Below are 21,517 nucleotides of genomic sequence, written 5' to 3' on the forward strand. Positions count from 1 at the left end.
GACGGGAGATTTGAGAATCTGATATACCGCAATATAGTGAGTTGCAATAATCCAGCCGACACGTGATGAAAGGCCATTTCCAGAGTTATTGGAGTGAGAAAGCCTTTGATTTTAGAAAGTAAGCGAAGTTGGTAGAAACCAGAACTGACTACAGATGAGATGTGTTTATCAAACTTTAAAGACTGGTCAACAAGAACACCTAAGTTCCGCACTCCTGTAGATTTAAATGGAGATAGATTCCCCAAGTCTAAGCATGTGCACTGGGACCTTTCACTCGGGCTGAAAACAATGACCTCGGTCTTATCATCATTGAGGGATAGGAAATTTTGAGCTAGCCATGCCTTCACCTTCTCTAAGCATAGATGGAGAGAGTTTAATGCTGCAGGATTATTGCGCTTGATTGGAATGTAAATTTGGGTGTCATCTGAATAAAAGTGAAAAGATACACAGTGTTTCCTAAAAATTGTGCCCAGCGGTAGCATGTAAATAGAAAATAGAGAGGGAGCCAGAATAGAGCCCTGTGGAAGACCACATCTCAGGGGTGCCATGGAGCTGGAAAAGTTTCCCATCTTTACTAAAAACTTTCTACCGACAGATCTAGGAGAACTAGAACCACAGTGTCTCCACAGTCAGTGGAGAGATAAATGTCATTTAGCACTCGCAGGAGAGCGGACTCAGTGCTGTGGGCGGTCCTAAACCCAGATTGAAAGACCTCATATATACAGTTATTTGACAAAAAGTGTTGGAACTGATCCAACACGATTTTCTCTAATAACTTGGAAATGAAAGGTAGGACAGAGATGGGCCGGTAATTTTTTAAAACAGAAGGATCCAGTGAAGGCTTCTTGAGCAAAGGAGTGACCGTAGCCACTTTAAGATTGGCCGGAACAGAGCCAGTGCTTAGACACTTGTTAATAAGGGATACCATACCTGGACCCACCGTGTTGGTGATTAATTTTAAAAATCTCGGGTGAATGATATCATTTGGGCAGAATGAAGGTTTGAGCTTGGCGCTCACATCCTTCAGTGTCTGGAGGTTAATGGGAACAAAAGCCTCCCAAACACAGGAGGTACGCGGCATAATAGGGGGGATAATTAATTTAGGGCAGATACTGGTCCTTAATGTAGTGATTTTGTTAATAAAAAATCTCTGGAAGTCTTCACATAGAGCATCTGAGGCAACAGACAATTTAGCAGATGGGTTTAAAACAGAATGAATGACAGAAAACAAGACCTTAGGGTTAGAGTGATTGGATTCAATTAAGTTTGAGAAGTATGCGGCTTTAGCTGATTTAGCAGTGTTCTGGTATGCTGTAAGTGAGTCTTTGAACGTGCGAAAGGAGACACTGAGCCTGTCCCGTTTCCATTGGTTTCGGTTTGTGAGGCTTAAGAGGAGCAGTCACGTTTGCTACTTTAAGCCAGGCAGAATTTAAAAGGCTAAGATGCTGATCTGTATCCAGGTCAGATAAAGGTTGGTCCAAGTGCCAGTGAGAGCATAGCTCAGTAAAGCACAAGTCGAAGTTTGTGTTGAACTGAGGAGAATAGAACCTCGACATAACAGGATCAGTAGTGGGTTGAGAAAGCTCCAGAAGAGACAGTGAGAATAAAATAGGCTTGTGATCAGAGAGAGGAAAATCAGAGATAACAATATCAGTGACATCAATCCCATAAGACAACACAAGGTCAAGTGTATGGCCCTGAGTGTGGGTAGAGTTTTTGACCCACTGCAGTAGGTTAAAAGCATCTATTAAGTCAAGAAACTCCTGCGACAGGGAGTTTGAATGACAGCAGACATGAATATTGAAGTCGCCCATCAAAAGGAAGCGATCATAGTTTGTGGCAATGTTGCCAATGAACTCAGTGAATTGCAGTATAAAATCCTTAGGGAAGAGTGGAGGGCGGTATATCACCCCTATACAGATGGGACCATTCCAATCTAGGTGGAGAAGCTGAGTTTCAAAGCTGGGGAAGGTCGTTGCAGGGACCAGCCGGCATTGTGAGGAGAGAGAGTTATTTAAAATAGTTAAGATCCCACCCCCGCGTCCATTAGGACGAGGAGAGTAAAAAAATGTACAGTTTGCTGGAACCAGTTCTGATAAGGGAGTTAAATCACCGACCTTTATCCATGATTCTGTGATGAACATAATATCCAAGTTGTGTGATGAGTAGAAGTCGTTTAATAAAAAGGTCGTATTCACCACGGAGCGGGCGCTTATTAGCGCCAACTTAGGTGGAGGAATAGACACATGAGATGACGGCGCTTTTCTCAATGAGCGCAGATTTCCGTGATTTACTCCGTTCCGCCGGGCACGTCGGCCAACACTGCGGAGATCAACCTGAGTGGCAAGAGTCAGATGTAGAGGGAAAACAGGACGCAGACATCGGTAAACCGCGTCCCGCGGGTGCCATGCTACAGATCTGCATCCAAACGAAATGTCAGCTTGTAAATAAGCTTTCAGTTTCGTCATGTAACCTCCGCGGCTACCTCGTTTCCTCCTTCGCTTTCTCCGCACGGTGATTAGCGGCCACCGGCAGATATCGTGCAGGAAGATAGTTCGGGGAGGCTCGTATGGTTTGTGAAGTGGGCATTCCACGTCCACGGTGTGAAAGTTCGCGAATGAATCCCCAACGGAGATGCGGATGTCTAGGAGAGCTTGACGGGTGTACACCAGCCGCGTACAGCAGGTAAACGATACATCAGACAGAAAGAGAAGAAAACACGAGAGCTGCAGACGGCATGCCAAACACACAGGCGCCATCTTAGCAGCATTAGATTCACCTTCTACTCCAATATATAGCACATTACACATTATAAGAAAGCACCCAACTGGTTTTTGTGGTTGTTGTCAGGTTGCAGAAACTATAGAGCATGTGTTGTTGAGTTGCAAACAATATGAAGAACAGAGGAAAAATATGATGGAAGAGTTAGGAAAAGTTGGAATAATAGGGACAGGACTGAGGGAAATACTGCAAAGTGAGGAGAATGAACAAAGCAGAGGAAATATTTTATTTTATTTATCAAGAACAGGTCTGATGAGAAGAATATGATGTAAATGGATATTAAAGGAAAATAAATCCGGAAGATGGCGGTAGTGCAACAATAATGGATGCAAGCTGCCGATAAACCCTAAAGAAGAAGAAGAAGAAGAAGAAGAGCATGGAAAATGTAGTCCATGGTGTTTTGCAGGGTTATTCAAATCTTGTCCTGGAGGGCCAATGCGCTGCAGAGTTTAGCTCCAACCCTGATCAAACTCACCTACCTGTGATTTTCTAATGAGCCTGAAGACACTGATTAGCATGCTCAGGTGTGTTTGATAAGGGTTGAAGCTAAACTCTGCAGCGCATTAGCCCTCCAGGACAAGATTTGAATAACCCTGGTGTACTGTCTAGTGTGAAAATCTGTGTGGTGAATTAGCGGCAGTTCAAAGACCAGATCATTACAGATATTATGTATATTGCCCTACAAAGGCAAAATACCTTGACTCGCTAGAGTGTGAAACATGTCACATGGACTACTTTGAAGATGTTTTTATTACCTTTCTGGACATGGACAGTATACCGTGCACACAGTTTCAATGGAGGGACAGGAAGCTCTCGGACTAAATCTAAAATATCTTAAACTGTGTCCCGAATATAAACGGATGTCTCACGGGTTTGGAACGACATGAGGGTGAGTTATTAATGACATAATTTAGATTTTTCAATGAACTAACCCTTTAAGCTTTTTTACTTGTCCAGCCAAATTAATTATAAGTAGGACACTGGAAATTTTACAATTAGATGTTTTAGTAATGAAAATTATCTACATTAAAAATTGTGAGCTCAAACTTGATTTTTACCGCTATTTTGAAGTTAATGTACTCTGCCTTTGCATTGTCTGCAAAACGTGAGAAGTCATAATTGCCTTTATGTTGACTTATGAAATAGCCTAACCTAAAAGAATGACTTGTGGATTGATGTGAACGCCAACAAATGGGAATAATGCTCAGAATGCTTGTAGATTACACATCTCAGAAAACGTTCATTGCCATGGATTGATTTTATCAGGTTACAAGAAAAGGTAGGATATGGATTTAACTGCAAACTGTTAGTAAGCTACTGATTTTATGATTGATCATGCTAGCTACGGCATTAGAGTCCACACGCGTCCAACTAGAAGTGACAGCCTGGTTAATAATATGCATTACAAAAACAAAATAAATCTTTAAAGGTTATACACGATTACATATTGCTGCCAGATACCTTGTCTTTACAGTGCTTTTTAATATGGAGCTGTTTTGTAGATCGCAATCTAATTCATTTGTCTATACCGTAATTAAAATGCGGCATACTTTAGTGGACAGTAAAACAAAGGCAAAACACTGTGTAACTCCAAACCGGAACCATAACTTCATATTCACATGCGGCTAAACATAGGCAGAACGCCATGACAATTTGAGTGTTCCAAACAAAGTTAAAGAACAGTAACTGGTGTTATACAGTGTTCTGCCTTGGCTTCTCTAGGGCTTTTCGAAGTTACGGTTGAGATGACCCATTATTTTCTTGGAAAAAAACAACAAAATTGACTCAAGATACTTATACACATGATAAAGGATGTCTTGAATGTCCCAAAAATATCAATAACTCATTTTCAACAAAAATCAAAGTTACTGTCTTTTGCCTTTGCATGAAATTTCGAAATTATACAATGTAATTTATATTAAAAACTGCTCACGTTGCATGTATGAAGCATCTATGTTTGGATCATGATTACCAGTGGTTGCCTCTTATCTTAAATGGAAAGATTGGATCTATTTGTTATAGAAAAACAAGTTATGCTCAGAGTCCAGAGCCTCGATCATAACATTATAACAGGCACTTTCTGAGTAGAGATCTGCATTGCAGGACCTAACGCAACCGAGTGCGGGGCGGAGCAACACTTGATGGGCGAGTGCGGGCAGGTAGATACTCATGTTTGTAGGATGTGGGAGAATAAGGGTGTACTCACACTAGGCAATCTTAACTCTGCCCAAGCACATTTGACCCCTCTACCCCGAAGACTGGTTCGTTTGAATAGTGCGATCACTCTGTGCCATGCTCGGGTGCAGTTCATTTAGCCATTCCTGGCTCGGTTGGAAGAGGTGAGCCAGAGCCAGGTTCAGTTGGGCTCAGGTGCGGTATGTATGTACTGTGAGCATGCAAGGCGATTCATCTTCAATAATGAACTTGATATCTGTGTAACTGCCACTCCATTTGAAAGCAGGTGATGGGGATTTACCTCTAATCATGGAACAGGCTTTACGGATGAGATGCACATGATCATATCATTCAATATATTGTCCAGCCCTATATATGACTATGCAAAGGAATCAACTGAATAATTAATATATCGTTTCACAGAGAGTTTAAAAGAAAAGCATAAGTTTAGTCATTTTAAAAGTTGCATAAAAGAAAGCTTATACAAAGTTTACAATTAATTGCCACTTCATATAATAATTATACGAATTATAAACTATTACAGTTAATGTAAAATAAATGTAGTAAGTAGCTGCAAAAATTGGCAATTTTAGCTCTAAAATTCTTCACTGGAAACTCCTTTAATTTGGAGTGAAGGATACAGGGTAGGGGCTTCATTGCATCAGATATATATTTTCACTTTGCTCACAGCTGATTGGTCCAGTTTGGGTTTGAAATCTCTAACCTAGGATAAAACTTGCTCTGGAGCAGGGTAGCCTGGTAAAAAAAAAAAAACTAAATGTTTAAGGTTTAAAAAGAAAATGCTCAGCTCTATCTCTGGTTTATCAAAATTAGATTACAACAAAATTATTCCATTTCTAAATGCAGAAGAAAAACATTAGCTTGGAAATAAAGAAAATGCTTTAACAAATTGTTAGCTTCACATTTCTGCAGTTAAATCTTCTGGAGGTCTGCTACAGATGCCGTTGAGAGAGCTTAACTTCTATTGAATCTGAAACATCCTTTAAGCCTGACAGTTCAAAATCACCACGTCTAAATGTAACAGAGTGATATAGATACACTTTAGAATGAATATCTTTCTGTTCAGCTGATTGTTAGATTAGGTAAAGTTTCAGTCAGTTTGATGTGATTGGACGTGCAGGTGAAGCACTTCCTATCCCAGATGCCTGGGGGGACAGAATTGAGAATGAAGATTATCTAAACATTTGCTCAGATGCATCCAGATTTAACAGTGATTTCATAAATAAAACTTTTTCATTTTAAGTTCTGCTTGAAGTTGTTTTTCAATACTCAAAGTCATTAATTTTAATAAAAATAATCTACCAATAATTACTCTGTATATGGAAGCACCTTACAGATAGTGTCTTAGGTCATGAGCTTTTAACATCAAATGCTCAATGCTACAGAAAATACTGCCGAAAATGTAGATAACACCTCTATATCTCCAGCTGTTTTTATTAATCATCACTAATCTTTCTCTATCTGCCTGGCAGAATAATTTCTATATACTTAGGAATTAATTCTGAAGGGTTAATCAGGCTAAATGTATGTAAATTTGTAAAATACAGCTCATTGGAATTTCATGAAAATCTGACATCTGGCAGCCATAACAGATTTGGGCAGTGATGAGCGGCAACTTGTTTTTAACTGGGTATGCTGATTGATAAAATTAAGATGCCCTGCATATGTTTTTAGAGCACACTTAAATAGGGAAACATCATGGCAGCTGATAATTTAAAAGTAGCCTATGCACATTTCCTACATTATTTGTAAATTAAATTAATCTCCATTGCTCCTTCTATCATCTCAGTTTATCCATTGTTATTTGAATATCTAGAAAAATATAGCTGGTTTTCCAAGTAAAAAAATGCCAAAAAACATTAATGCGTAGTTACGTTACGATATGTAATATTCAGAGGGTGGGGAGAAGGGGGATTCCTCCGGTTTATATGTCTCTAAATATGCTAAATGATGTTTTTATTGCCAGTGAATAAGAGTTAAAACTCGGGTGACACAAACACTTAGGCATGTTGACAATAATGCATATCTTCAACATATGTTGTCTATGGCCAAAAATGTAAGATATGTTTTCAGTGAACTTTTCAAATTTGCTTTGCTCAAGAAAGCATAAAATTATATAGTTACATATAGTTATATATAGTACATATACATATAGTTATATATAGTGTCTTTTTCTTCTGATTTAGTCGAGTTGGTTTTGCATCAAGCACAATATGATTTTCGGCAATTGAGGTCTGACAGCAACAGTGCATTTTTAAGCTTTGGTGAGCACTTTGCGGACAGGTTACCTCACGCATGAAATCAGCGGCAGGCCAGTAAACCAATGGGAATGCGCTGCAATCCTGACGAGTCATAGCAACAGAGTGGAGGCGAGAAAGCTGTGGAGAATCTGCTTGCCTGGAAGTTTCCGTTAATTCTTTTTTTGGCTCGTGAACATTTATAGTTAATAATAGTCTGCTGGTGTTATACCTTCAGTCATTTTGAATTTTAATTACCTTGACATTTTAGGGTTTTTTTTAAGCATTTTCCTCGAGTTATTTCTGAACACATAATATGTACAAGACAAGTTTATACAATATGTAAATGTGGTTCATTCAAGATACTTTTTATTGCGTTTCTCAGCGTCGCGTATAGGGTTGGGTACCGATGGTATGGTATAAACCGAACCGAATCAGAACACAGAATTCGGTGCCTCTTAAATACATGATCAATTGATTGAAATATTTTTCCTGGTCCTCAGAAATGTACGGAAGAAGCATGGGCGTCACCAGGCTTTTTTAGCGGGGCTATAGCATTTAGCTCCATAAACTGTACACGCAATCACCTCAGAGTCAGTCTCCTTAAATTTAATATATAAACGGCGGCAGAGCGGTCTTTCAGCACGCTCTTTAATCCGCAGACCACGGCGGAGCAGCTCTAGTGGACTCAAACAGAAACAGAGGACACAAGGTGTGTTTATCGACAGATTGTTAGAATATCTAAGTATATCAAAGTAGCACTGCGCTCACAAACGCTGCTTTATCAGACATTGTGTTAGACACAGTGCTAGTGTTCCTGTAGCTCAATTGGTAGAGCATTGCGTTATCAAGCGCAAGGTTGGGGGTTCGGGAACACATGATAGGTAAAAATTGATAGCCTGAATGCACTGTAAGTCGCTTTGGATAAAAGTGTCTGCTAAATGCATAAATATAATATATATAATATATACCTGTATATGTGCAGTTTTTACAAAAGGTCACGAGGGAGCAATCGGTTTCCCATCTACTGTAAAGTCTTCGCTGCATTCAATGCTCATCACACCACAGCTGTTTCCTCCAGTGAAAATCTAGCCCATAACACACATGAACGCATACTTTAATTATACTTATTTAAATATACTTAATTTAATTATACTTATTTATAAAAAAAACAGCCCCAGCAAACAGATCACCAATGACACAAAACAAAGTTCCACAAAAGTATAATTTATTTAAAGTGGAAAGAATAATTAAATTAAGGAGCAACAACTTCAGGGTGCCCCAAGGTCAAAATAATAAACAAAATAAACTTATAACCAAACATATATAAGTGACCTAATCAGGGAATAAACAAAATTACAAAGTAACTTCCCTAACTCCCTATAAATAAACAAATCACAAACAAGATCAAAATAAATGGCAGGACTAACCCTACGCTCCTAAAACAGGACCAAATCAAATCATCATAAACAAACGAACTCAATATACTGAAGGTTATGGGATCTGCCGACGGGAGGAGGAATCCGGAGCTCTTCATGCCAACAAGCCAACGCCAGAATGAGCTCGACATCTTCGGTAAGTGCCGACCTTTTAAAAGCGGCCAATCAGTAGATCCACCAATCAGACTCCACCAACTACAGCCAATCCCTGCACATATATACAAAACAACACTCACACAAAATAAATACCTATGATCGTAACATAAACATACACTACTGTGCAAAAGTCTTAGGTGCACTTCTTAGGTGTCTTAGGTCTTAGGTGTCTTAAGTCTTCAAGAATGGTGTTCGGACAGTTATTTATATCTTTTGCTGTAGTGTGTCAGTAGAAAATATCAGTTTACATTTCCAAACATTAATTTTGCCTTTAATTTTAAAAATAATCTAGTGCGATTTTTGAATGCACAAGTAGTCTGACAAGAGCCGGTGCTCCACATGGAGATCTAATTTCACTATCATCTAATCTGTCTGTGATTGCATGAAGAAACTGATGAAACTGAGACAAACTAAATCCAGAACCGGCTGTTGTTAGACTGCTTGTGCGTTCAATAATCTCTCTAGATTGTTATTAAAATTTGAGGCAAAATGAATGTTTGGAAATGTAAACTGATATTTCGTACTGACACACTACAGGCTTAAAATAACTTATACCTGGCTTAAAACCCTTTTTTGGGGTGAAAATACTAATGTGCCTAAGACTTTTGCACAGTACTGTACTTCACAAACAACATTGTTGCTACTTTATAAAGAATGACCACACAGTCATTCACAGAACTGTTTAAAATATCAGAGTGATTGACAGAGATACAGTAGAAACATTGTGTGGTTTTGTATTAAATAATGACCCAGATCGTGAAATACATTTATTAGCCTTAGAATAAGGGAAGCACAGCTTGGGAATTGAGAGCATCCAAGGAGTGTGTGAATGCTATGGATTTATTTTAAACATATTTAATGTTCTTTAAGGTTATCCATAGGTTTTGTGGCTCTTTATTTTTCTTCTTTTTTTTTAAGTATCGGTTCAGGCACCTTTAAACTCTGGTACTGTTTTAAAAGTATTGATATGGCACCGGTATAGTATAAAACCTAATCGATGCCCATCCCTAGTCACGTGTACTTAGGACACGGTGTAAGAGGGTTTTACCACTTTCTAAAGCATAATGCATAATGTTAGCAAAATAATTAAATCACCATTGCTCAAAATGTCAGTACAACAACACAAAATCTGTTTAAAAGTATTGATATGGCACCGGTATAGTATAAAACCTAATCGATGCCCATCCCTAGTCACGTGTAGTTAGGACACGGTGTAAGAGGGTTTTACCACTTTCTAAAGCATAATGCATAATGTTAGCAAAATAATTAAATCACCATTGCTCAAAATGTCAGTACAACAACACAAAATCCAGATAAATTACTGTCGTCAACCACGTTATTCAACCCTCGTAAGCCATCCCTACATGTTGGTTTATTTATTAGGGAGGAAATTGTATGTACAAATTCTTAGATTTTTATTTTTTATTTTTTTATTTGCACATAGACACCATATTTCTTAACTTGGAGAGAATTTGGTTGGGAAAATCACTAGATTTTCCTCACCCCTAAGCAGAAGAGAGATATTAGCAAAAATGCAGTCTGCTAGAGATTGTGTGGCTCGAATGAAGGCAATCATGGTCATATATTGAGTGAGAGAAAAGAGAAAGAAAGAAAGAAAGAGAAAGAAAAAAAGCTGCAATAAGGAAAACATGACTTATAGATGTAGAGTCGATTTTTTTTAGAGAGAGAAAAAGTCAAAAAAAAAAAATCATCATTACAAATATTATTCATATAATATAAAAAAATTGACTGGAACGCTGTTGCTTTCTGGTTGTTTTTGGGCTATGTCACGGTTCGTGAACGCACCGTCTCCAGCTGTAGTCATGTTATGTCATGTTGATTGGTTCATGTGGGTGTGGCCACTGATCGCCTGATCAGCGGCAGGTGCATCTCATTCCAACCGCCTATATAACGCCCTGTCTTTCGTCTCCTGTTTGTCAGATCGTTGTTTGAGGTCCATGTGTTGATGTCTGTTCGTGCTCCTGTGTTCCTGTCCTTGCCCTGCTTCCTGTTCGGTCTACTTTGGATTATCACAGTCACTCACGGATTATCACCACGGATCACCGATCTACCACCACCGTCATCTCTACCAACGCACTCAAATCACCTACCCACCTGTCTGTGCTGCCATCGTGGTTCCTGCGTCACTCACCAGCATTCATCCATCACAACTCCTGTCAATAAACTACCTTTACTTGCATCTGCCTCCTGTCCTCCATTGTTAGCGTCACAGAACGATCTGACCAACATGGAGGCAGCGAGTAATCAACCTTCCTCCCTCGAAGTTTTCCTCAGCGCCAGTGTTCGGAGGATGGACTCCCAGGAGCGGACTCTTAACGACACTGGTCGCGCGGTTCAGGCTTTAGTGACGCAGGTGTCCGAGCTCACCCAACAGTTCCAGCTATTACGAGCTCCCACTGCGCCACTCACACCGCCTGCTCCACCAGCCCCATCGGAGGTCCCCTCCCAGCCGGAACCACGCCTCCCGATTCCGGAAGCGTACTCGGGTGAGCCCGACTATTGTAGAGCTTTCCTTAACCATTGTGATATGCATTTTGCCCTCCAGCCTAGAACCTTCACCAGTGAGAGGGCCAAGGTGGCCTTCGTTCTGACCCTGCTCTCTGGGAGGGCGGCATTGTGGGGAACAGCGGTGTGGGAGAACCAGGACCCTTGCTGCGCCTCGTTCCAGGCGCTCTCCGCCGAGATGAGACGGGTCTTTGATCGGGCCGCCGCAGGACGGGAGGCGGCCAGGAGGCTGGCGGAGTTACGCCAGCACGAGAGATCCGTCTCGGACTATTCCATCGAGTTCCGGACCCTGGCGGCGGAGTGCCATTGGAACGAGGAGGCGCAGTGGGACATGTTCCTGCATGGGCTGGCTGACCGCGTCCAGAGGGAGATCTACGCCCTGGACCTTCCCCCGTCGTTCAATGGACTTATTGAGCTGGCCCTTCGGGTCGATGCACGTCTGGCACGGATGGAGAGGAGGGGGCTACTCAACACCCCATCCAGGGGACCGGCAGACGTGCGGTTCAGCGGCGGGGACGTGGCCAGCCCCGTCTACGATCACGAGCCCATGCAGGTAGGGCGAGCTCGGCTTTCCCGGGAGGAGAAGGAGAGGCGGAGATCCCTGGGCCTTTGCCTTTACTGCGGGGGAGCCAGACATCGAGCCCACGCCTGTCCGGTAAAAGGGCCAGGCCCGGTAGTACGCATGAGGCTACTATTGGGTGGGATCTCCGCCGAGAAGACCTCATCATCATCATCATCATCATCACCATCATCTTCTACGCTCCTCCCGGTATGGCTGCGGTGGTCAGCACAGACACATCACTGTCAGGCACTACTGGATTCCGGGGCTGAGGGTAACTTCATGGACAGCACATTAGCCCACAAGCTCCACATTCCCCTCAGACCTCTTCCGCACCACATCACGGTTCACGCCCTCACTGGTCAGCAACTTCCCACCATATCATACATCACTGAAGACATTACACTCATCACCTCTGGCAATCACTCTGAGACCATCTCTTTTCACATCCTTGACTCTCCCCTGGCACCCATTGTCCTCGGACACCCTTGGCTCCTCCTCCACAACCCTAGCATTGACTGGCTCTCTAACTCCGTTTTGTCTTGGTGTAAAAGATGTCATGAGTCTTGTCTAGTGTCTGCCTGTCCGTCTGTGTCTGTGTCTGTGTTGCAGGAGGAGGCGGTGGATTTGTCTAACGTGCCTGCTGAGTACCTCCATCTGAAGGAAGTGTTCAGTAAGTTTCGGGCTGCTTCTCTTCCTCCGCATCGTCCTTACGACTGTGCCATAGATTTACTATCAGGTAAGTCTCCGCCTAAGGGCAAACTCTATTCACTTTCTGTTCCAGAGAGGGAGGCTATGGAGAAATATATTTCTGATTCTCTAGCTTCTAAATCCATCCGCCCTTCCTCTTCTCCTGCGGGGGCGGGGTTCTTTTTTGTGGGAAAGAAGGACGGATCTCTGCGACCTTGTATTGATTACCGGGGACTGAACAACATCACGGTAAAGAATACTTATCCTTTGCCGTTGATGTCTTCGGCCTTCGAGAGGTTGCAGGGAGCGTCAATTTTCACAAAACTGGACTTACGCAATGCGTATCATTTGGTTCGGATCAGGGAGGGGGATGAATGGAAGACCGCTTTTAACACCCCCAGAGGGCACTTTGAATACTTGGTTATGCCCTTTGGGCTCTCCAACTCCCCAGCGGTCTTCCAGGCACTTGTCAACGACGTGCTGCGAGATATGATCGATCAGTTCATTTATGTCTACCTGGACGACATATTGATTTTTTCTTCTTCTCTCCAGGAACATGTGCAGCACGTCCAACGAGTGCTTCAGAGGTTGCTAGAGAATGGGCTTTTTGTCAAGGCGGAGAAATGCGAATTTCATGCACAGTCAATTCCATTTTTGGGGTATATCGTGTCGACTGAGGGAATACGCATGGATCCCGAGAAGGTTAAGGCTGTGGTAGAATGGCCAAGCCCAGATTCCCGTAAGGCCCTACAGAGGTTTCTGGGGTTCGCTAACTTCTACCGGCGTTTTATTCGCAACTTCAGCCAACTAGCCGCACCTCTGACCGCCTTGACCTCCGCCAAGACTGCGTTCAGGTGGTCGGACACAGCTGAGGCTGTGTTTGCCAAACTGAAGAGCCGTTTCATTTCAGCCCCTATTCTGATTACCCCTGACCCTACACGTCAGTTCGTGGTGGAGGTCGACGCATCAGAGGTGGGGGTAGGAGCGGTGTTATCTCAACGTTCTCCCTTAGACGACAAGGTCCACCCTTGCGCGTATTTTTCATATCGTTTATCTCCGGCTGAACGAAATTATGATATTGGTAACCGAGAATTGTTGGCAGTCAAGATGGCATTAGAGGAATGGCGACACTGGTTAGAGGGATCGGGGGTTCCTTTTATAGTATGGACTGACCACAAGAATTTAGAGTACATTAGCACCGCCAAGAGGTTGAACTCCAGGCAGGCTCGGTGGGCACTTTTTTTCGGACGTTTTGACTTTACTATCTCGTACCGCCCGGGTTCCAAAAATATCAAACCCGATTCTTTGTCGCGTATTTTTGACCATTCCGAACGCCCGTCCACTCCCGAGTGTATTTTTCCTGAGACATTAGTGGTCTCCACTCTCACATGGGAGATCGAATCGAAGGTCAGAACGGCCTTAGAAGGGGTAACGCCTCCGCCCGGGTGCCCACCGAACCGTTTATTTGTGCCGGAGGGATTAAGGTCCAACGTTATCCAGTGGGGACATTGCTCGAATGTAGCTTGCCATCCAGGGGTTAACCGTACTAGATTTTTAGTCAAGCAACGATTCTGGTGGCCACTTATGGCTCGCGACATTCACAGTTTTGTTTTGGCTTGCTCGGTTTGTGCCACTGGTAAGACTTCCAATCGGCCCCCTGATGGGTTACTCCAACCGCTGCCGGTTCCTTCGAGACCCTGGTCCCACATCGCTCTAGATTTTATTACCGCCCTCCCACCCTCCCAAGGGAAACACGGTAGTTTTAACCGTGGTGGACCGGTTCTCGAAGGCGGCCCACTTTATTCCCTTGCCCAAATTACCCTCAGCCAAGGAGACAGCGTTGACCGTCGTAGACCACGTCTTTCGTTTACATGGCCTCCCGATAGACGTGGTTTCCGACAGGGGACCCCAATTTGTGGCTAAATTTTGGCAAGAATTCTGTAGACTACTGGGAGCGACTGTAAGTCTGTCCTCAATGTTTCACCCCCAGAGCAATGGTCAAACCGAGAGAGCCAACCAAGATTTGGAAAGGGTGTTGCGATGTTTGGTCTCCAAGAATCCTTCCTCCTGGAGCCAACAATTGTCTATGGTGGAGTACGCCCACAATACCTTACCAGTATCAGCTACGGGCCTATCTCCTTTTGAGTGTAGTGTAGGTTACCAGCCACCTATTTTTCCCAGTATGGAATCCGAATTTGCGGTCCCCTCCGCTCACGCCTTCGTCCAGAGGTGCCACCGCACTTGGACCAGAGCCCGTGAGACTCTACTCCAAGCGGGGGCGCGCACCAAGGCCAAGGCCGATCGCCACCGGTCTAGGCCTCCCGTATACGTCGTGGGTCAAAAGGTGTGGCTTTCAACCAAGAATATTCCTCTCCGGTCCGTATCTAATAAATTGGCTCCCAAATTTATTGGCCCGTTTACTGTCACCAAAATCATTAGTCCGGTGGCAGTCCGCCTTAAACTCCCTCCTACGTACAGGAGAATTCATCCCGCCTTTCATGTGTCCAAAATTAAGCCCCTATTTCATTCTCCCATTAATCCGCCTACCCCGGTCCCTCCCCCGCCGCGTCTCGTAGATGGGGAGACCACCTATTTGGTAAATCGTATTCTGGACTCTAGAAGGAGGGGACGCGGATTTCAGTACTTGGTGGACTGGGAGGGTTACGGTCCGGAGGAGAGAAGTTGGGTACCTGCCAGGGACATCCTGGATCACTCCCTTATCGATGATTACAATCGACAGGTAAGAGATTCTGGGGACGCCAGGAGGCGTCCTTAGGAGGAGGGGTACTGTCACGGTTCGTGAACGCACCGTCTCCAGCTGTAGTCATGTTATGTCATGTTGATTGGTTCATGTGGGTGTGGCCACTGATCGCCTGATCAGCGGCAGGTGCATCTCATTCCAACCGCCTATATAACGCCCTGTCTTTCGTCTCCTGTTTGTCAGATCGTTGTTTGAGGTCCATGTGTTGATGTCTGTTCGTGCTCCTGTGTTCCTGTCCTTGCCCTGTTTCCTGTTCGGTCTACTTTGGATTATCACAGTCACTCACGGATTATCACCACGGATCACCGATCTACCACCACCGTCATCTCTACCAACGCACTCAAATCACCTACCCACCTGTCTGTGCTGCCATCGTGGTTCCTGCGTCACTCACCAGCATTCATCCATCACAACTCCTGTCAATAAACTACCTTTACTTGCATCTGCCTCCTGTCCTCCATTGTTAGCGTCACAGGCTAAGGATTTTAGGGAGGTCATCATTTATTATGTAGATTACTAAAAATCCTATTAATTCTAAACATATTCACTATTTTGTCGTGTCTTGTGTTTAATAAGTGTTCAAGGCTATAAATACTTCAGTTACAAACTATAGAAGCACATTGGTCTTCACTTAAGAACATACTGATTCTGGAATTTAATTTAACCGTACAAAAATGGAGAATTTAATTATTCCTCTAAGTCACTGCAGAAGACACTTCTTGTTTCCTGCTTCCTAATGTATCAGCACTGTGACATTCATGTGTATTGTCTGAGTTATGCCTTTTCATTTCCTCTGTGTAGATGTATGTATTAAAACTGTAGTCTATACACTCTCAAAAAATTGGTACAACTGAATAGAGTTTGCTGGTGCAATACTCTCTAATGTTCAAAAGTTTAGGGTTAGTAAGTGAATAATTATTTTATTCAGCAGATGCATTCACTTATATTTAAACTGTTCTTTTAGACTTTCTATTCATCTAAGGTTCCTAATAGAATGTGTCATAGTATACATAAAAAAATATTAAAGTGCCAAATGAATGGGCAATGAAAGATTCATATTTTCGTTTTGGGAGTACCCAACAACAGGTTTACATGCATGCAAGGTCAAAAAACACTTTATTTGTCTTATAATATGCATTTATTTTTACCTTACTTGCTCAACGACTCCCAAATAATTTGCTCAACGATTCGTTTTTTTAAACCCCTCCTTTGCGTGATGCTTATTAGCAGTGATTGGTCTTATTTTCATTTAATCTTGCCTGTAATGTCTGATAAAGCAGCGTTTGTGAGCGCAGTGCTACTTTGTGTACAGTATTACATGGGGAACCACTATTTTACCGCTCCAAAAGCAGCATCTAGTGGCAATTAATGATTTAGCTTTTTCATTCAGACCAAAGTGAAAAGACCAACAGGTGGGCGGGCAATATACTGACATCAGCATGAAACGGGTTGGGATTTGTTTTAAAAAAGACTTGTTTCAATGTTTCAGAGTCGACTCTTTCTTTTGAGTTACAATAGCTTTATACATGGTGCACTTTCAGATTTACAACTTTGCAGGATGCTTTCATTCACTTACAGACTGTGTAACACTGTGTTACCCGAAAGATCATTTTCAAAAATCCATCATAGAGGAACTTTAAGCAGCAAAACTGTTTTTTTTAAATAAATAATAATAGGACATTTTTCTTGAGCACCACGTCAGCATACTAGAATGATTTCTGAAGGATGATGTCAGTATGTATAGTGATATACAGTATCTACTGAAATGATCTTATCCTGAGGGCATGTGGGGGCAAGAATGTCTAACCTTAGGAAAATCTCCAGATGTTTTTTTCTGTTATTGATGCATTGAAACACAAGTAAGTTCAGAAGGTCATAATGGCGCTTTGTATCTTGGACTAGCATATTCACCTCTGACATGATCAATGTTTCTGTGAGCAGCTACAGTAGTGTCATTACCCTCCTGTTACTACACCATGTGTTACTGTGGACGAAAGGCTTTTGCTAAATATTTTAGCTTATTGATAAAGCTGACAACAAATAATAAATGGCTACTAGCTTTGATTTTGTCACTAGTTTTGATTTTGTCTAGCAAATCATATTCTCTCAAGGTTTGTGTGGTTGCATGGTTGGCTGAAAAAACATCTATTTCATTTATGGCACTGTGCAATCATTTCTGTTGTCTTCGCCAAAGGTCACTTGCTGTTGTAAATCTCTGCTGTCTTTCCAGTGTTGTCAGGGCCTTATATGATTTACAGTGCATATGATCAAATATAGGATGTAACCAATATGCAAGAAGGCATCTTGCTTACATGTGACAAGAAAACCATAAAACAGAAATTTATATTACAGGAAGGACCCCCTGTAGACCTTCATAACTCTAAGGTCAGTAGATCTGGGTCATTCTGTGTCAACTTAACCATTGGTTGTCAGCATTTTTTCTGAAGAAAGATTTACGTATAGTGATGAAAGACAAAATATTAAATGCCATGGATGCAGGGATATGTCGGCATCAAATTTTCATGTTGCGTTTAATTGCAGAAAGTAAACCCTGTGGCTTGTGACGATACATTGATGTGTAAAGACACAAAACGATCGGTCTGTGCATGAAACTGAATAGTATTTATATAGGTTTTTCTATTATTATTTTTTTTTTACCTCTGATTCAGCATGCAGTATGTAAAATAAAGATGGTGGAACATCACGTAAAAGTTGTCAGGAAAGCCCCATCCGTGTTTAAATCGGATTATGTTTTATTTATTTTAAATTTAACAGTAATTTACTTTAAAATTCCCCTATTGCTTTAGGGTCTGCACAGCAAAAGTTCAAATTGCATTGTTCAAATCCTGTTTACATTTAACGTTAATTAAGGTGGACTAGATTAGATTGTAATACAAATAGAGTTTGCCAGATGCATACATTTTTGACAGGTTTTCATGAAAGTGTTGATTAGTTTGTCTGCTTAACAATCCCATTTTGCACTCCAGCAATAAAACTAAAGTGAGATAAATAAACTTGAGAAATGTTTCTCTTTAGTTAAAACAGATGTTGCCAAAGTTTTCCTTTGGTGACATAATTTGAAGTTAAAAAAGGTGATACATTGCAACATATTGTAGAATATCGTGGTATATTTAAAACTGCAATAATATTGTATTGTGACACAAGTATAGTGATATCGTATCTTGGGGCCTCTGGTAATTCCAACACCTACTGTCACACCCCTACAGCGATTAATTTCACAATAATTTCCACATCTCCACATGTCTGCTTCATGACTCAGGCCATGTGGATTCCTGTCTGTTTGACAGAAAGTAAACAATCACTTCGTATTTACTGAGACCTTTAACTGCAAGTCTTAGTGACATTTTAGTTGGCTGAAGTACTGTCAGCTGAAGTACTATGGCCCCTAGCAGAGGTTAGTTTATCTTCATTCTGTTGTCTGGTCTCTGCTGTCATTGCTAGTAATGTGATTGAACATTTCTGAATATCATGAGGAAGTGGAAAATTACATTCGTCTGTAGGTGTCTAAGTTACAGCTGGTGTCTGGGTAGGGGTATTAATACTGTGCTGTATTATTCAATTTTTGGTAGCTTACAGCTTTTTCACAGATTTTCTGGTCTGTTTTGACATGGCAGTCAGCTGAAGCTTTACACATTGTCATGTAATGTACACTTCATCCATGTGCTAGACTTGTCTTAAACATACTTGAAGTAAAATAAATTTAGCTTCCAAAATCTCACACATTTTTAGGATTGAATTTTGCTGCTAATCATGAATATACATGCACAAAGACCCCATAAAACAAGAAAAGTCTTATGGTTTAAAGATCAAGGCAAACCAACCCATGTGTCTTTGAGTGTGTTTAACAGATATTCGGCATGACGACAGAATTTGCTGCTCTATTGCCGTATTTATCAAGCCAGATTGGAGAGACGGGTTGTACAGTATATAGAGAATGAGAAAGAGAGTCTGTGACAGGAGATGGGTGTCTCTCTCTCTGACTTGCTCACACACACCACAGTACTGCACCTCCATCCTCCTTCCTCTGATTGAAACCATGACAGATGGGGTGCAGAAAATTGGAGGGCAGAACAGTGCCGATCCAAAGCTTGCCTTTTCTCTCTATGATAAAAATATTAATTTTCAGCATGGGCTCAAAACGCTGATCGGGGGCAAGCTTGTGCTGCTGGGATGATGAAGGCTTTGGAAAGACAGTCAAAGGTCCATGTCCACCTGAAGCTTCTAAGAAGTTCCTCATGGTATCCTTACCTGCTTCTACTCAGAAAAATTAAAGAAGAAACAGAGAAATGGAGAAGAGAATGCTATTATTCTAGAGGCACACACATTTTTTTCATTGTCTCTCTGTTCCCATGCTTCTGTTCCAACTTTTTAATTTTTCAATTTACTTACTTTACGCTCTGCCCTGAGTCGTTTTACAGACTGGTTCAGAATGAATGCATTCATGCATTTGATGTAACTGTGCTTTAGTCTTTCAGATGGACTATGTTCTCCTGGTGTTGCAGGATTGTATTTTACTGAGCTTGAGGGTGGTCAGTCTCTTAGCCTTCGTGTAAGAGTTTTGCTTAGTACAGTGGTGCCAGACACTGGGTTTGGGGCTGTGCTTCGGTTTCTGCATTTTTGTAAAACAATTTCTGCATGCAGTTTCTTGGCCATGCGAAATTAAGCTTCACAGCAGCAGCTTATGGCTGCTTGGTAGTGATGTTGCGGTGACGGATTTTTTCCACCGGTTAATCGACGTGCAAAAAAAACGGTAATCCCGGTGTCACCGGGGTTGCGTGTCGGGGATTTCGGGAGGCCGAAAATGCGGTCGTGCAGACGTGCACACGTCTCAATTTACTTTCACTTTAATTAGCGGCAATTCAGTAGCAGTTGTTTGAATTAATCATGGGTTAATTTATTTTATTCTTAATAAAAATACACAAAACAATAAGACACTTGCTTGTATTACACACATCTTTATTGCAAAATGAATAATAACTTAACACACCATGCAAAAACTAAACGAAAGCACTTATGAAACACCTTTAAAGTGCATTTATTAACAAAACGAACCACTGCACACATCGTGCAAGTATCAAACAAGACTCTTTAAATAATTATAAATATTCGTTAAATAAAGTGCCTGCCTTTTTCAGCAAAAAAAACCGCACAACCATCGAATATGAAACGAACGAACATCAAAAACTTCGTTAAATAAGGTAGCCTACCCGAATAATCACTGGACACTTAAGTGCAAAAAAAAAAACTAATATAAAAATTAAACACGTTAAGCTGTTAAAAAAAAAGAGGTAGGCCTATTAACTGCATACACCGTACAAAAAAAAATTATAAATAGGCTAAATGAGAAACAATAAACGAAAAACCTTCATTTTAAATTGCAACAGTTCGCTTTGAAACCAGATCTTCTGCCATCCTTTGCCAGTTAGCTCGCCTCACTCTCCTCAAATGATAAATGAAATCGGACAACTGCTGCTTTACTGCGGCGCTCATTCCGCTTACGCTAAATTACGAAGGCACGTAGCCACTAACTGAATTAAGTGCTTTATCGCTATAGGCTAAAACGTCAACACGATGGGGACGGTGCCGGTGGTCAAGTGCTATGACCGGTAGGTGGGTTAAACACCGTGTATCACCGGTAACACCGACTATCGCAACAAGCCTACTGCTTGGTTTTAATATTCATAAAGATCTCTTTTTATTTCCCTATGAATATAGAACACTATGCTTTTTTATTCTCAGTCACCTTCAGTTTTTATTTTCTGGTGTACTTTTTCACTCTCTCATGTATCCCTTAATCACTTTCTCACCTTTTTTCTTTCTGTCTTTCTCTATGTTTCTAAAGTTAACTCAAGTGAAAGCGATGGCAGTGATGCCGAGCTCAGTGAATGCAGCAGTGACAGGAAGACCTTCATGTCTGAGACCGATCAACGAAGAGATTCTGGTAATACACAACTCCTGGAAATTCACTGCCAAATATACATAAACACTCCCCACCCACCCACACAAACTCGTACAAACTAATACAACTCCATCTGTCAGATCTACCACGTTTTACAGAAAACAAATCCCCTAAAGCTTAGTTTTGTTTGTTTGTTTTAAAGCTTGATGCACAAAATAAGCTTTTTTAATATATATTTTTTTTATTTTTTTG

The 21,517-nt window shown here is 41.6% G+C and overlaps 1 protein-coding gene across 1 annotated transcript in view; it reads left to right on the plus strand.

Moving 5' to 3' along the window:
• LOC132140882 (rab effector Noc2-like) overlaps positions 1–21,517 on the plus strand; it is a 140,712-nt gene that overhangs the window by 118,947 nt on the left and 248 nt on the right. The window contains exons 7-8 of the mRNA XM_059549935.1: positions 19,834–19,915; positions 21,209–21,307. Coding sequence (XP_059405918.1) covers positions 19,834–19,915; positions 21,209–21,212 — 86 coding nt within the window. The 3' untranslated portion in view covers positions 21,213–21,307. The remainder of the gene's footprint in view (positions 1–19,833; positions 19,916–21,208; positions 21,308–21,517) is intronic.

Source organism: Carassius carassius, chromosome 5, assembly GCF_963082965.1.
Source record: "Carassius carassius chromosome 5, fCarCar2.1, whole genome shotgun sequence".
In the NCBI taxonomy this organism is placed as follows: Eukaryota; Metazoa; Chordata; class Actinopteri; order Cypriniformes; family Cyprinidae; genus Carassius; species Carassius carassius.